A 15,357-nucleotide genomic window follows, 5' to 3' on the forward strand; every position below is an offset into this window, starting at 1 on the left:
CAAAATTTATTATTTAAAATATTTGTAGATTAAGAGACATTTACATGTATTTTTGCTTACTATTCCAACAAATCTCTATTTTTTAATGACTTTTTTTACCATTAGGCGGCACTAAATAACACATACTGTCCCTTCAAATTATTTCCAGTCAATGTAATTCATTTCACAGCTAGTACTGAATTCATTAGATAAAAAGGAGGTGACTCATCATTCTTGCACAAATGGAGGAAAAAAGCAGCTTGAGCAGATAGAGTAAGAGCTTTAATCTCTGCATATATTTTACAAACAAGCATAAACGTCGCGGGACTCGTCTGTGTTACATTGGAACGTCCGTCTTGTCTCACTTGGTCGCTTACCTGCCAGAAAATGAACCAAAAAAATCAAATACAATTAATAGCATTTAGGGGAAAAACAGGGTAAAGGTGGTTTAAGGCACAAGCTAAACAAATCCAAACACATTCAACCCAGATCTACATGTGCTTCTAACTCCTACAAAGTTACCTCCCGCAAGGCTCAATTCCTGAATTCAGTTAAACGCAGCAGATCCGTGCAAAGGCGCGTCAAATAATTAGAAGGTTTGGAAAATGATCGATTGAGACAATGATGAAGACGGCAACTTACAGAGCAGCGGCTCCAGAGATGATCTCAATGAGTTCCTTGGTGATGACGGCCTGTCGGGTGCGGTTGAAGGTCAGGGTGAGTTTGTCAATCATCTCGGCTGCAGGAGCAGGTTGTTTATCGAACAGGGGAAGGAAAAAAATAGGGAAAACAAAGTCATTGTTTGGACCAGCGGAGATTTAAAGATCAGGTCTAAAAAAAATCTACCCCGACCCAAGCCCGTAACATTCCTGTAAAATTCACCCGAAATGCCAGTCCAAGATGTAGCCAATGTAAATTGAATGCCCTTCTTGAACAGTTTATAAATATGGTTTCTTTTGAAGGGTAAGACTCTGAAGTATGCATAATTGACTTTCACTTGCAGTGATTATTTGAGAGCGAAAGAAAAGCAAAGAGAAGCAAAGAAGAACAATGACGGGTGAATAATTTTTAAAAAAAGTCTGCAAGAGAGTAGCCCAGGCCAACCCGAACATAATGATTGACATTTTAGGCCTAACCCCTGTCAAAATACCTTTAAGATCTTACCCCTGGACCAGCATCTTAATTCAAAACATATAGAGCAGGGGTCTTAAACCCGTGGCCCTCAGGATGATAGTTTGAGGCCCCCACCTTAATATAAGAGTTAAAAGGCATAAGTGTGTATTATTTCACGGCTAAAACTAAGGCTGCAAAGCACAAAATAGAATACAAACTATGGAGACTCAAAGAGACCAAAATAAAAACCTTATTACTTTTAAGGAGAAGGGAGGGAAAAAAAAAAAAAAAATTAAAAAAAAAAAAAAAAGTTAAAAGATAAAAAGGGAAGGAAGAAAGAAGACAAAAAAATAATAAATTAGGTAAGAAGCGAAATAAGACAAAAAAAAACGGGGAAAAAACAGAAAAAGAATGAAAAAAAAAAAATAAGAGCAACGAAGCAAGAAAGAAAAGGCTAGGTTTTGTTTTTGTTGTACCCCTAGCAGCAAGATGACGGACAATGTGAGGCTGTGGTTGTCAAATAAAAACACATTTAACGATCTATGATCAATTTTAAAAATACACTTGTGATAGTTCTAGTATTTTTTCTTACCATTTAAATAAATAGAAATAGTGGAAATTTTTGACCAATAGGAGGCAATAACTGCAACTCATGCAGATGTTGGATTCATATACTACTAATTGGTTTTCATATTAATTTTAGGTATCAATTAGCACAGAATTAATTTAATATATTTCAGGTCTGTTGAATAGTTCAATCAGCGCTTTTTTTGGGTATACATCAACATGTAAATTGAGTTTAAGACCCCTGATATAGATGAACAGAAAAAGGCAGCATTTTGAGGAGTTGCCATAGTACTTGTACAACAAATCCTTTTGTACTGTCACACGTTCGGTTTCTTATTTTGTTTATCTTACAAGCGTTCTTGCTGGCGCTGTCCATGGCGGTCATCCTGGCGCTCTGCTCACTGGTGGAGGACTCGCGCAGCGCCAGGTAAATTATGTTGACCATTGCAAACTCCTGATAGCTCCTGAGCACGTCAGCATCGATATCGTCGTACACGGCCAAGGTCTCTGCGGGTACCGGCAAACGCTTTTAGAATGGCCGTGTTTTACAAAACTAAAAAGGCAACCAGAAAAGGACCTCACCTGCGTTGGCGACTACATCATTAGAGTAGAGCGGCTTCTGGGCAGTCTTGTAGGAGATGACGGACCTGCAGGAGGTGAGCGTATATCGCGTTTAAAACAGTGCCGGTTTTCAAGTCACAATTTAGAGCAGCGCACATTTAATGTAGCACCGCGTTGTGCCACAGAGTGGAGCAGTTGTATACCATAACATTAATGCTAATTCCGGCAAAAAACGCTAAACTATTGAAAGAATAATGGACATTACGTTGGCAAAAAGATGCAAGAGAAATGTCAGTATTACGCTGTTAAAAAAAGGTTAATTTTAAATCCGTATTAAATCCAGTTTACATCTTTCATGCGAGTTTAAAAAAATAATCTATTGGCATAATGTGTTTGTATATTGCATGTTTTGGGTAAATTTACTGTACACCAAATCTAAAGCTATTGTTTTCCAATTTGAAAGGCCAAGATATTAATAATCACTGCAAATGCTACCAAAACAGAGTAACTTTTTGCAATCAAATGTCTGCAGATGAGTGTAGCCTGGGCATCTTAGCTGGAAAACAGGTAGAGGCCTTATCTGGGATATTGTCAAATTTGATCATAATCTGAAAAACTCAAGATTTAAATTTACGCATTTTTCTAATGGTAGGTCAAGGAGTTTCCAAAAGTTGCCATTTGGAGACAACCAGTTAACAGCACTTAAAGTTGTGTATTTTACTTTGGACAATTTTTTTGACATTTTGAAAGAGTTGTAAATGTTTGACTTCTCTTTTCAAAAGTTAATCAATGATTTTGCACACTTGCGTGTAATAGTTGTGCGCAAAAATTGATCACGAGAGGCGTTGCGCACTACGATTTTGGGGTCTACTTTGAATACACAGTGAATATCAGTGCAACGTTCTGTTCAGGATGTCATTGGACAACCAATGTGTCAATCATCATTTAAACCAGTTACTACTGGTCAAACAAGCCCTTATTGGCTAATGAGGAATTCGACCGTGAAAAAAAGCCTGCTATTGGCAAAGTGGTGTAAATCAAACGGTTGGAGGCTAACAGCTGTATTCAAAATAAATTTACGAGTCTGTTTTATTGTAAACATAAATTGTGTGGCAAGACGAACGGATTACAACAATGAACGTCCAACAATGCCAAAATGCTTTGAGGCGGATTCCTTTTATTGGTCAGCATTATTATGTGTTCTGGAGTAAATATTTTACACGAAGGGTCCTGAATGGAATGGCTCACTTTTGCAGAATTACAACTCATCAGCTCACTTCCTTGGGAAATTTTGGGTGAGCCATCACAGCTTTATAGTTTTGGGGTATCTTCTTTCAGGTTGATAGTGATGTTTCTGTGATTCAGATTCAGATTCAGATTCAGATTCAGAGTGCATTTTAAAATGATATCTTGAATCCCAAGAGTATAAGCTTTTCAATTATCTGTGACATGACGTATTTATGTGATTGGTGACATTGTACAGACACATATCTAATTATCAACTGTGAGAACGTTAAGGGATTAAAGCCCGGCACAGCCCAAGCCACCAATTTATCTAGATTTGAGGGACTGAGCCCAAAGTAAAACCGAATTTTCATTTTATTCGTGAGAAGGGAGGAACGGGGCTTCTCTCTCGCAGACTCGTTTTTCTTATCATCCACCTGTCATTGTTCTTTGTGTCTTTTACTTTATGGAGGATTTTCACTCAGCTGGCTCGTTGGCGCAAGAGGGGAGCGGGTGAGTAATTCTATACGGTATTGTTTTGAGATGTATAGGTTGCATTTTGCTTAAATGTATTCATTACGGGGGAAACAAAATCACAGAGGGGTTTTTATGTACAACAGTATGAGTATAAGGCTGAAAAAAACATTATACAACGCTAAAGATTAACAGTATATAAGATTGAAGTGATATGAATCAAATAACAAAACAATTGCAAACTAAAATCTATTTGACGTCTTGTGATTTGAAATTTCAGGAGATTACCAACAATATCCAGCGCTAGATTTTGAAAACTCAGTTTTGCATGATCTGAACAGAAAAATATCGAGTCAAAATTTAGGATCTTTACCTAATCAAAGAAAAATAATCACCTTTGCAATGGAAGCATTTATGTCAGCACAAAATTATTTCAATGTCACTTGACTTTTTGTCTTTACAGGAACATTTCGCCCCAGTTTCTGCAATCTGCATAGGACAGAATAAGGCCAAATTGTTGCCAACCTGAAGTGATTGTAGATGACGGCGCCCTGGTCAAACTCGTAGCCGGAGTTTATCAGCTCCGTGGCTATGACAGACGCGTCTCCAAAAGTAGGGGGCTTGCGGCCAATCTCCTTACAGTTGAGAATGATGTGCTTGCCATGAGTTCTGGGTTGGGGCGACAAGCACGTAAAAACATTTGCACTCAGGAGCGATAAGTATCACCTGAATCCAGCAGTACGTACTTATGCAGCAATCCTCTCAGTTTGTCACCTACGTTGACCACCATCACCTCCTTGCCGGTGCCCGTCAAGTTAGCGATCTCATTCTTGATAGTCTTGGCAACGCCCGAGTGGATGGCGCCACACAGACCACGGTCAGACGTCACACCAATGATCAGGTGCTTGGCCGCTTTTTCCTCGGGCGCCTTGATCTCCGCCTTCTCATACAGAGCTGAGGGACAAATGTGAAGAGTCGATGCTTGCTCAGTTTAAACCTAAACCCAGGAAATGACGAAGTTGGATGTTACGTACAGAGGGCTCCCGTCCCGTAGACCCGGGCGGGCTTCAGCTGCCTCTCAGCCCGAGCATATTTAGCGGCGGCCACCATCTTCATGGATTTGGTGATCTTCTGGATGTTCTTGATCGACTTCAAGCGGATGGTGACTACACACAAGTAGAAAAGCAACTTTGTTTAGTATTGACATCCACAAAGCATCACGGTGTGGTAGTCTAGAGCACCGCAGCAGTCAAAAAAAAACAATAGTCATCAACCCAGCCGAGAAAATCGTTGGCCCAGTCTGGAGAACATTGCCAGTTTGTGTTATCAGAGCAGAATCAACAACATTAAGATGACTCCTATCACCCTGAGCAACACCTTTCTCTACCTGCTTCTTTCTAGCAGTTATCTTAAAACAAGGACCAACATGCTCAGAGACAACTTCTCCCCCGGGGCCATCACCACAATCAACAAGCGTGCAAGACTGTGAAAAGGCTTATTTTCATTTTTATCTTACATTTTAATCCTGGAGTTCCATATTAAACTTTGTTTCAAACAATGTTCAGTGTCTTTAATATTGACAATTTAATCCTGAATGGTTACTTGTTTACTGACCCATCCCTACCCATTGATGCCCAAGTTTGTTATCATTTGAAATGCATAAAAAATCACTTCATCAACTAGCAGATTTGACACAAATTTACATTGATAAAAGTGTTATATGTACTGTTTGACAAAATCCAAGAATAGTTAATCAGGCCCATTGTCAAAATATGATTATTTCACTTTTACATTCATTTTAATATGCTGTTCCCGAACCTAAAACAACTCTTGATGTAAGATTAACCTAAGTACATGCCATTGTCATTCAAGCTATAATTTGTTCATAAACACCATTTAGAAAATTAAGTGTTTGTAAACATGCATATAACCTTGCATTTAAAAGTAGAGTAATCTAGAGAAGTATGCAAAGATTGTTTTGAACAATAACGGTTTGAAAATAAAGAATACGTTCATTTATTGAAATCAAAGGTGCAAAAAAGAAAATATAACTTTAATTTCGCGAGGATAAAATAAATGAACTTACTGTCCTTCAAGGTAGCCATGTTCCTGATCTGCCCACTGTGAAAACGAACACAGACGAATCCATTTAATTCAACTTGTGCATAACAAACCATGTAAAAGTACACGAAGACAAGATCCGAGTCTCATTATTGTGTCAATTTTGCTTTGACAAGAGATACACACTCTGTGCTACGAGGCTGCAAGAAAACAACTTCTAGCGGAGTTAAATTAGTGGAGATAGTGAGAAAATCAGCTTAGTAAATGATGAATGCGTATGCCAGTTGTAAAATTGATTTTATCGTATTACAATGTCCTCGACTTGTTTAGCATTAGCAACCTTGCACCTAGCCACTGTCATTCATTAGCAGAGGCCTCCTAGTTAGCGCCTCCTTAAACGGATAAAAACTTTATTTCCACTGAAAAAAATCCCTCGTGAAATGTAACTAAAATCAGGAAATGCAGAGCAAAGCCTATTATAACAGAATTGCAAGTTCTAACTGTAGACTCTTGCATTTTGTGTTACCATTGTGGGGAGAACACCAAGGCGCTGGTCCTGGCGAACATGGTTAGTCGGATGAAGGTCAGACGAGCAGCAATGCGCATGCGCACATTGACGGATATGCGTGGAGGGTGATGCCTTTAAGGACTCGAAAAAAATCGGATAAAAATGAGCGTTCGGCTTCCGACATCCAATAGTTTTCAAACTTTTCACACCTCTCAATGAAAATATCACTAGGATCGTAGGGGCACCATTTCCTTTGGTGTGTTTTTGGCAAATACAACTTGGCAGCGTCCATTCTTCTCCAGGATAACTCGAACCTGAGAGCTTTGGCGTTTTAAGCGAATGTGCACTACACTATGGAAACACTTGGTATTGGCAGTCCCAGAAAAATACCCAATATTAAATGATACAAGGTTTTATCATTGATTACAAATTTTGCATTATTTAGCGGCTCCTAGTGGTAAGGGGGGGGGGTGTCAAACGAGATTTGAATGCAGGCAGAGTACGTGAACTATCAAACAAACATGCATTTAGAAATATTCATAAGGTTGACAAATTTATAATTATTTTACATCACATGCAGTTCGCCAAGGGGGAGATATTTCAGCCATCCTGCTGCTACAGGTAACCCCCAAAAACAAAAACATTGTGAAAGGACGAGCAGAAACATAGAGGAAAAAGGGTGCAGTTTGGTCAATTTGAGTTTCGGTAGTTTCTATTTTTTTTTGTGCATTGTAGCACTCATTTTCAGTTGGACTACACAAGGGGTCAGGAACCTTTGGCTCGCGAGCCATAGGCCTATATGGTTCTTTTCGTGAGTATGGCTCAGGGACAATATTGATGGCATATAATTATTACCTGTATTGTTACATGTGTAAATCCTATTGTGGTGTACACAGAGTCAAATGTACACAGATTTACATAACGGTACATTATATATAGGGTAGATTTTTAACTACAGTTTACAGTCAAAGTATCACACCAACAAACCCCGTTTTGACTGTACATCGCTAAAAAAATCCTTAATATGAAAGCTTGTTGGATAATCCAGGTTTACTGTTGGGATACTTAATGATAAATATCCACGTTAAAAAAAACCTGTTAACATCCCAAAACACCAGCAGAGCACACAGAGCAAATTGATTGGGTGAGTAGTCGGGATTGGTGGAGCTATGCACAGAGCGGAAGCAATCCTTCCCATCTCTCTCTCTTTGTGCCAAAGTTAAATACGTTCGAATCCTCGTTTGCAGAATTTTGTGACATTGTTACATGAGGACTTTGCTTGCACCTTGACACCATTAGCTATGATAAAAAGAGTAAAAAGGAACTGCGGGAAGGAGATGTGGTATATTAATATGAGACACAGGCTCTGTCATTATTATTATTTCATAGATTTGATCAAACCATCAAACGTCACACAGTAATATAAAATGCCGACATTTAAAGAAGCTGTATGGAATTTAGAACTTTTTTTACACGCTGCTAACTCCTGGCTTGTGTCATGATTGCAGTCAAGTGCATGTAAGTCATTTCTTAGATGCACCCGAAATAACTCTTCTAATATTGTAGAAAGTAGAATCTAACTAATGATAAGGGTAGTTTAACCGGGAATTAACTTGAACAAACAGTCTTGGAGCTGACAATAGTCTATTGTGTTTAGACATCTGGCGGAAGTCATGGGAAGATGTTATTGCAGGAAGTCACAAGCTGTTATGCTGAGCGAGCCAGGGCAGGCGACAATCATGAATTGTTTTGAACACAGTATAAAGGCTGATGTAGAAAGACGGATGGAGTGTTTTTGGAACGAGAGGGGAATCATGAACGTGTCTCAAATGCAATAAAGAGCGTTCCCTTTTTGCCGTATCTCCTCTCTGCGTATATAACGACGTCCTCTCCAAAACTTTAATATTTCTTGGCATTTGTTTTGGGGTTAGGACTGTAACTTGAATTTGGCGTTTTCTCACTTCACTATTTCCATGTTACTCTACCACATGGGTCAGTGTCCCAAAATGTTGAAAAAGAGCCACGAGAAATTAAAAGCTTTATAAGCCTTATAATGATTGCAACACATCCTGTGTGTATTCCTCTTAGTTATATTGGCTTACTATCAAAATGACTACATATAATGCAGTCCATCTTGTGGAGCATGATGCACCACGTGACTACTCTATTTTAAGATAACTCCTCAAGTTTAACGTCGTTACAATAATAACAAATTACAGTGTTTTATTGCTTTGATACAAGAAAGAAATGCAGTTAAAAAAAATCTCATTTTCATTTTGAGGATTTGAAAAAAAAAAAAAATGAACATGCATATTGAGACAAAAAGAGTGCAATAAAATAAAACAACAGATTTTTGATAACAAATAAAATTCCATTGCAGCAGCTTGAGTTTGAATTCTGTGCAAATGTCAAACAAAATCAGTACATGGGTAAAACACTGCAGAAGCAGCATCTTCTCGCTCTTCCTCTCCTTCTTTTGATATTACAATCAGCCCTCCTCAGGCCCAGGCAACAAATCCCTAAGTGTCATTTAAAATATATACTGACAAAAATCAGAAATCAATAAATAAAATCAACTACTTTGTGACTAAAATGCTTTGACAGAATTGTGTTCTTGCCCATTTAATGTGACTTCAGTGTTGAAATTATGAGTGAAGCGTTAAATTATGACGCTTCCGCTTTAAAAGGGGCGGATTTTCCGTCGAGCTCGGCTCAAACAAGAGTTCTGACCCAGGCTCAAACCAATAGAAACAGAAGAAAAACGTTGGGACAAGCAGGAAGTTACTCTCCACCCCACCTCTAACCCCCCCATTCCTCCTACTCAATGTGTTCTGCCCACAGTTTTGCTTAAAGCAGATATGCAGTGGGGAAACGGTGGCTCTTTGAACTCAGTTGGGCATCGTTAACACAAATATTTTACTTTCAATGTTTGAAGAAAACCTCAAATAATACACTGTACCCTCTTAAGTCAGTGCGGATGTCCTCAATCGTAAACCCTTTATTTACATTAGTAATACATTGCCATTATAGCCTCACAATGAACCTGCCATTACGCAACCTCCGAACATTTGGAGTCCATTGTAAAATTCAGAGTCTTCACAATTTCTCTCTTTAAAGGCACGACCGGAGATTCTGGATTGTTTGAGGAATCCAATCAGAAAAAAGTAGCACTCATTAGTCATGAACGATTCCAGCTTGATGGCTCCACACTGGCTTGCGTTTTTCGATGAAGGCTCGTATTCCTTCTTGGCCGTCTGGTAGAGCAAGGTTATCCACCATCACCTTGGAGGCTGTGGTGTACGCTGCATCTCGACCTTGAGACATTTGTCTTAGAGGAAGAAAGAAATAATAGACTTTAGATCAGCAAATTAAAGATGCCGACATTGTCATATAGAGTCATGGCCAAACCTCTGGAAGGTGGCCTTGCCGAGGGCCACCACAGGTCGGCTGGCTTGACACACACGCTGTGCGATAGCTAATGTTTCTGCTTCCAGTTGCTCTTCCGGAACTACTTTACTAAGCAGACCATGCAATAAAGCGTCTTGGGCTGAGATGGGAGTGCCCGTGAAGAGCATTTCCATGGCAACCTGGAAAATTATTGCAGGAACAACAAAAAGAGGTCGAATTCAGTCCTTAAGTCGGGGTTACTTCGAAATGTCTTTATGGAAAAAAAAAACATGTTTTTTGTTTTTTTGTAATAAAGATATCGTTAAACTAATCAGAAATACACCTCATACATTAGTAAGTTGGTTAATGACTATTTTAGCTGCGTATGTCTGTATTTTAATGCAAGATTCACATAGTTGGAAAGAGGCCCATTTCCAACAACTAGCACTTCAGTGTTCTAATAGTACATTGTCTTTGCTAATTGCATTAGAAGGCTAATAAATGATTAGAAAAGCCCTGTGCACAAATGTTTTAGGACAATTAAAACAGTTTAGCTGTAAAACGAGTCTTACTCTGAGTCACTCGAGTATCTAGAACATCACATTTGTTGGTGTGATTAACTTCCAAAATGGCCAGAGAAACAGAACTTTCAAGTGAAACTCAACAGTCTATTCTTGTTCTAAGAAATGAAGGCTATTGTGAAAACTTGCCAAGAAATGGAAATTCTCCTACACTTTTCCTACAACGGTGTGTATTACTCCCTTCAGATACTAGCACAAACAGGCTCTAGCCAGAGTAGAAAAGGAAGTAGAAGGCTTGTAAAAACAAGTACATTAGAATGTGTAGTTTGAGGAATAGGCGCCTTACAGGTCCTCAACTAGCAGTTTAGTTAAATAGTTACTGTGAAATATGGGTTTGAAAACCAGCAGTGAAGACGTGACTCAAAGATATGCGAGAATTGGCCAAATAAAGGAATGGATTAGTATGAGCAAAAAACACAGACATTAGAAAACTCATTTGACAACTAAAAGTGTGACTTTTTCATGGAAAAATATTAAATTGTCTGCGTAACCCCAAATTTTTGAACAGTAGTGTATGAGCAATGAGCTTTGTTATTTTATTAAGAGATAAGTAATGTAGTAACTTAGTTTTATTGTAATTCTTTAATTTAATTATGTAACTTAGTAAAATTGTATTGTGATTCGACATTTTAAGATACAAACTGTGGTTTATGTTACCCTATTATTTTCCTAATCAATCAAAAGATGGTGCTGCACCATCAAGTCTCGTTTAGCCATGTTAATGAACACTCATCACTTACTTGCGCAGAAACATACACACACATGGAAATGCATCTTCACTTACATTTTTTACGTATTTAAGAAATATTTTATCTTATTGCCTGTAAATTAGTTCTTAGTTTGGCTCAAATATGAAACTGAAAAGTCAAAGTCAAAGTTTTATTACAGAAAGCCTAAAAAAGTGCATCACCCACAGTTAATTCATTTTCTTTTTCTTTTTTGATATTTTTATCAGTTATCGTGTAAATTAAAATACAAGTATCAATTTTGAGTTATCAGTACTAGCAATGTTACCCGATAATGACATCGGCTGCCTTTTAGAGGAAATTTAACAATAAAAAATATTAAGTTAAATAAATAGTATATTGGCATTGATTGAATACAGTATTAAGAAAAGGTTTTCCTGAAAAAATCAGTAATTTGTTTGCAGGAGTATCAACATTCAGTATCAATGACTACAAAAGATTTGTGTATCAGAGAGGACACTGCACCAACAATGGTAACCACAAGCTAAAGATGCTGCTGAGTCAGATCAGAAGGCTTCTCCTGCTACTAGTAATCATGGAAAGCGGTACTGTTTTTCATGTGGGGATCAAACCCCCAACCCAAAAAAACGACCTGGAGAGGGATGAGTGCACACACCACAGACAACCCATGAACAGTTTTTAATAATATTAGGGTGTTGGCACCTTCCTGGGCACGGCTCGACCGAGAGCTACAGCCGGCGTGGAGCAGAAGAGCCCCACGTTGACACCCGGGGTGGCAAAAGTAGACTTGTCAGACGCCACAGCCACATCGCAGCTGGCCACAAGCTGGCATCCCGCCGCCGTGGCAACGCCGTTCACCATGGCAATGACGGGGACAGGGATTTCTTGAATCAGAGTCATCACCTGGTCAGGTTATAATTAAGTAAACAAATAGAGAAAAAAATATAGTGGCCCCTCTACATTTAAGATACGAGAGGTATTGGGGGCAAAACTTTAAAAGTGAACCACTACTGTGGCAGCAACACAAATTTACATAAACACATGGAAAAAGCTCACCCTACAGAAAGCAACAGGTTGCAACTAAAAATGTAAACATGTTTCTGTTCCTGTACAAATAAATTGTTAATCCGTTGTTATTTAATACATAATAAAAACTTTTTTAGCGGCTAAATTCTTTGTGCTGTGTTTAGCGTAAACTAACTCACTGGGGAGGGGGGTAGATTATTCAACAATAGTAACATTCCAAAGCATAAATTTTAATACCTTCTATTAACTTGCATTCAGATTGATACCAAAGTTCATCAACTCCTTCCACCATAAAGACCTGACCCTATGCTTTTGTGTTGTGTTATTTATTGGGACCAACATCGAGGTGACCCCATGAAGAAGGTTTGCAACCAGCTGCCGCCACTACCAACCCATGCCGGTTGACCCCGGTCTTGTTCCAGGTACCTCTTGCAACCTAAACCCATCTGCTGGGTAAGCATCACTTACCTTGCTCATTCATGGGGCTTTAAAGTAATTTTATTATCATCTTATTACTGTATTTTCGTGTTCAAATACTATTTGAATGTGTTTTTAGTGATCAGGAAGTTGTGCTTTAGAGCTATTTCGGGTTAACTTAGTTAATTTGGGGACTCTGAGAACGAATTAATTGGTTTTCAGTTATTTCTTCTAGGGAGAATTTGTTTGAGATGAAACATTCTAAATACTAGCCCCAAAGGAATCTATTCCGTAGAGGGGCCACTGAATATGACAAAGCAGTTGAGTGACTAACCTGTGAACATGTGTGAAACACACGCGTGTGATACTCTCGGCCCTTGGCTGACGTTAGCTCCTTCAAGTCGTGCCCGGAAGAAAACACAGGACCTTCAGCTAAAATACAGGAAATGGTGTTTTTATAAATCATGAGCGTGACCATCTCGTTTTGGGGGGTGCTCAAGCATCCCAAAATTCAACCCAAGCACCCCCCAAAATCATAGCATTTTAACTCTATTTTCCTTCCTAATGGACAGGATAGGCTTAAATATGATGAAAAACGCGAGATAATTTTTTTTTTTAAAAAGTAAAACGAAACAAAGATGTGAATAACGCTGCATCGGAAATACTCCACCGCCTTGAAATCGTTCAGTCCATTTGATTCCTAGCACCGCTCTCTCCCCCTACCCCACTTTTTCACCCAGCTAGTGTCAATTGCAGCAAAAGGGCAGAGTCTGTGGAGGCTCCGGTGCATTACGGTGTGTTTGTGTACGTAATCTATTAAAAGTAATGAGTAAAATCTTGCTAAGTTTGTTATCAATGCTGCAGGACGGCAACAAAACACAATTATTTTATGAGAAGCTCTTCAACTCACTTTAAGTTAATTTTATATTTTTTAATATTATTTTTAATATCTCCAACATTAAACTAAAAAAAATACACTTAACCCACTTCTGTTATTCCAGTCTACCTGAAATGATGATGACTCTTAGATCTTGGCTGTCCACATCGGTCAGGATGTCCTCTCGAAGAGACTCCAGCATGGACAGAGACAGAGCATTCCTCTTTTTGGGATTGTTCAGTAATATTCTTCTGTAAGTATTTAGAAATCCAAGTTTAAAGATTTCACGTAAAACAACGAGACACAAATAAGAAGTTCAAAACGACAAGGACTCTGCACAACAGACGTCCAAAACTGAAATCGCCTGTGCAATGATTGCAGAATCAAAGTTCACTGCAGGGATATGCAATCAAACTATTTGAACTACTTTTAAGCGAGTTCCTTACCTGATACCGTTGTCTTGTCTGCGCAAAGTGAGAGGTCCTGGTTCCGTTCTCTCAGAAAAGAGCCGATATCTAGCATGGAGGTGTGACCTGCTCAAACATTTTGAGCTGCTGCGCAGCATGGTGCAAAAGGCTGCGGACATATTTGACTCGATCAAAACAACAGTTTGACACTTCCTGGTTCGACGTCGCTTATCAGTGACGTCACGTACGCAACTATTTTTTTAAATAAATTATTATTCTTTTTAGTGCTGTTTTTGTATTTAATTAATCTATGTTATTTATGTCAAATAACAAAAAAGTAAAAATTAGACAGCCAGAGATGTTTAAGAGAACGTTTTTTTTGTTTCACTTTTTTTTTTCTCAGATGCATCACTATGCAGACGTCAAACATTCGAGAATATTATTTTGGAAGGCGTTTATGCGGTGATTTTTCAGAAAAATCTATTGGGATTTCTTAAAGGTACATCACATAGTATTCAGCGCCTCTTAGTGATAAAAAATAACAATTCATTAAAAAAAGACAATTTTGATTTGAATGATATAAATACTACTCACTACTCAAAGGGTGAGAAATGTGTATTTACTTTATACATAAGACAAGGCCATCCCTGTCAACATCCTCTTATGTTATGAACACAATCCCCCTTATTAGCAAATAATAAACCCGAGCCCAATCTCCACACTCCTGTCCCTAATTAATCAAAATGTGACTGCTGGGACAGCACACTGCGTGGAGTCTTTAGATGACTATTTCGGCCTTTGTTTCAGATTTAGATATTTTCAGGTTTGATGTGGTTTGCACATATTATTTGTTTTGTGACCCTTTATTTGTTTGTTACTTTGTTCCTTGCATTAGTTATTTCCATTTCCGGTTTGGTCTTTGTTTCTGTCATGATTGCCAAAATGAAGACACCTGGGGCAATCGTTTGGTGTGCAGGAGCGCGCTCTCTGATTGGCTGGCACTCCCCTCTTAAGCTGTCAGCACCCATTGGGGAGTGTCAGACCGTACTTGTGTCTCTCTGTGTCTTTCGCCAGATTACCAGTACCAAAGACTTCTCCTGCTTGATTCCTGCCTGCCTCCTGTTTCAACCTATTTCTGTCCCACGTTTACGAACTACTCTCCTACCCTGGCCACCGACCTGCCCGCTAAGCTGTATCGATTCTGCCTACCTGTCACAGAACTGCCATTTCGTCCGACGCTGCTGATGACCGACAAACACCGGCGTCCAAATAAAGCTCTGATAACTCTTTCCAATAAAGATTCCTTTAAAACAAATGCAATTGGGTCCGAGATTCCATCCTGGTTTCTGACAGTTTCTTGTTTAGATGTTGTCAAGTTTGATTTTGTTTGGACATGTTATTGTTTTTTTCACTCCTTGTTTGTTGCTGGTTCTGTTAAATACCATCCCCATTTACCTCCCTTCGCTTG

At 38.8% G+C, this 15,357-nt stretch overlaps 2 protein-coding genes across 4 annotated transcripts; both read right to left on the reverse strand.

Annotated features, from left to right (window-relative positions):
• Positions 1 to 239: 239 nt before the first annotated feature.
• On the reverse strand, positions 240 to 6,615 carry atp5f1c (ATP synthase F1 subunit gamma). 3 transcript variants are annotated; one of them, XM_088347055.1, is made up of 10 exons: positions 6,506 to 6,615; positions 6,005 to 6,039; positions 4,953 to 5,084; positions 4,665 to 4,872; positions 4,444 to 4,587; positions 2,242 to 2,306; positions 2,011 to 2,166; positions 622 to 718; positions 502 to 520; positions 240 to 356 (listed from the first exon to the last, which is right to left on the reverse strand). In XM_088347055.1, exons 1-9 carry the CDS (start codon positions 6,583 to 6,585, stop codon positions 514 to 516), a joined length of 924 nt encoding a protein of 307 aa, XP_088203181.1. In that variant the 5' UTR covers positions 6,586 to 6,615; the 3' UTR covers positions 240 to 356; positions 502 to 513. The 3 variants fall into 3 exon arrangements, with proteins under 3 accessions (XP_088203181.1, XP_088203182.1, XP_088203183.1); XM_088347056.1 differs by lacking the exon at positions 502 to 520; XM_088347057.1 differs by lacking the exons at positions 240 to 356; positions 502 to 520 and having other exon boundaries at positions 618 to 718.
• Positions 6,616 to 9,455: 2,840 nt separating this feature from the next.
• echdc3 (enoyl CoA hydratase domain containing 3) lies at positions 9,456 to 14,113 on the reverse strand. The gene is made up of 6 exons (XM_088347431.1): positions 13,929 to 14,113; positions 13,612 to 13,733; positions 12,940 to 13,037; positions 11,865 to 12,065; positions 9,896 to 10,074; positions 9,456 to 9,815 (listed from the first exon to the last, which is right to left on the reverse strand). The coding sequence occupies exons 1-6, from the start codon at positions 14,066 to 14,068 to the stop codon at positions 9,662 to 9,664; spliced, it is 894 nt and encodes a 297-aa protein (XP_088203557.1). The 5' UTR covers positions 14,069 to 14,113; the 3' UTR covers positions 9,456 to 9,661.
• Between the last annotated feature and the right edge of the window lie 1,244 nt (positions 14,114 to 15,357).

Source organism: Urocampus carinirostris, chromosome 11 (assembly GCF_059441175.1).
Source record: "Urocampus carinirostris isolate Australia breed hairy pipefish chromosome 11, RoL_Ucar_1.0, whole genome shotgun sequence".
Lineage (NCBI taxonomy): Eukaryota > Metazoa > Chordata > Actinopteri > Syngnathiformes > Syngnathidae > Urocampus > Urocampus carinirostris.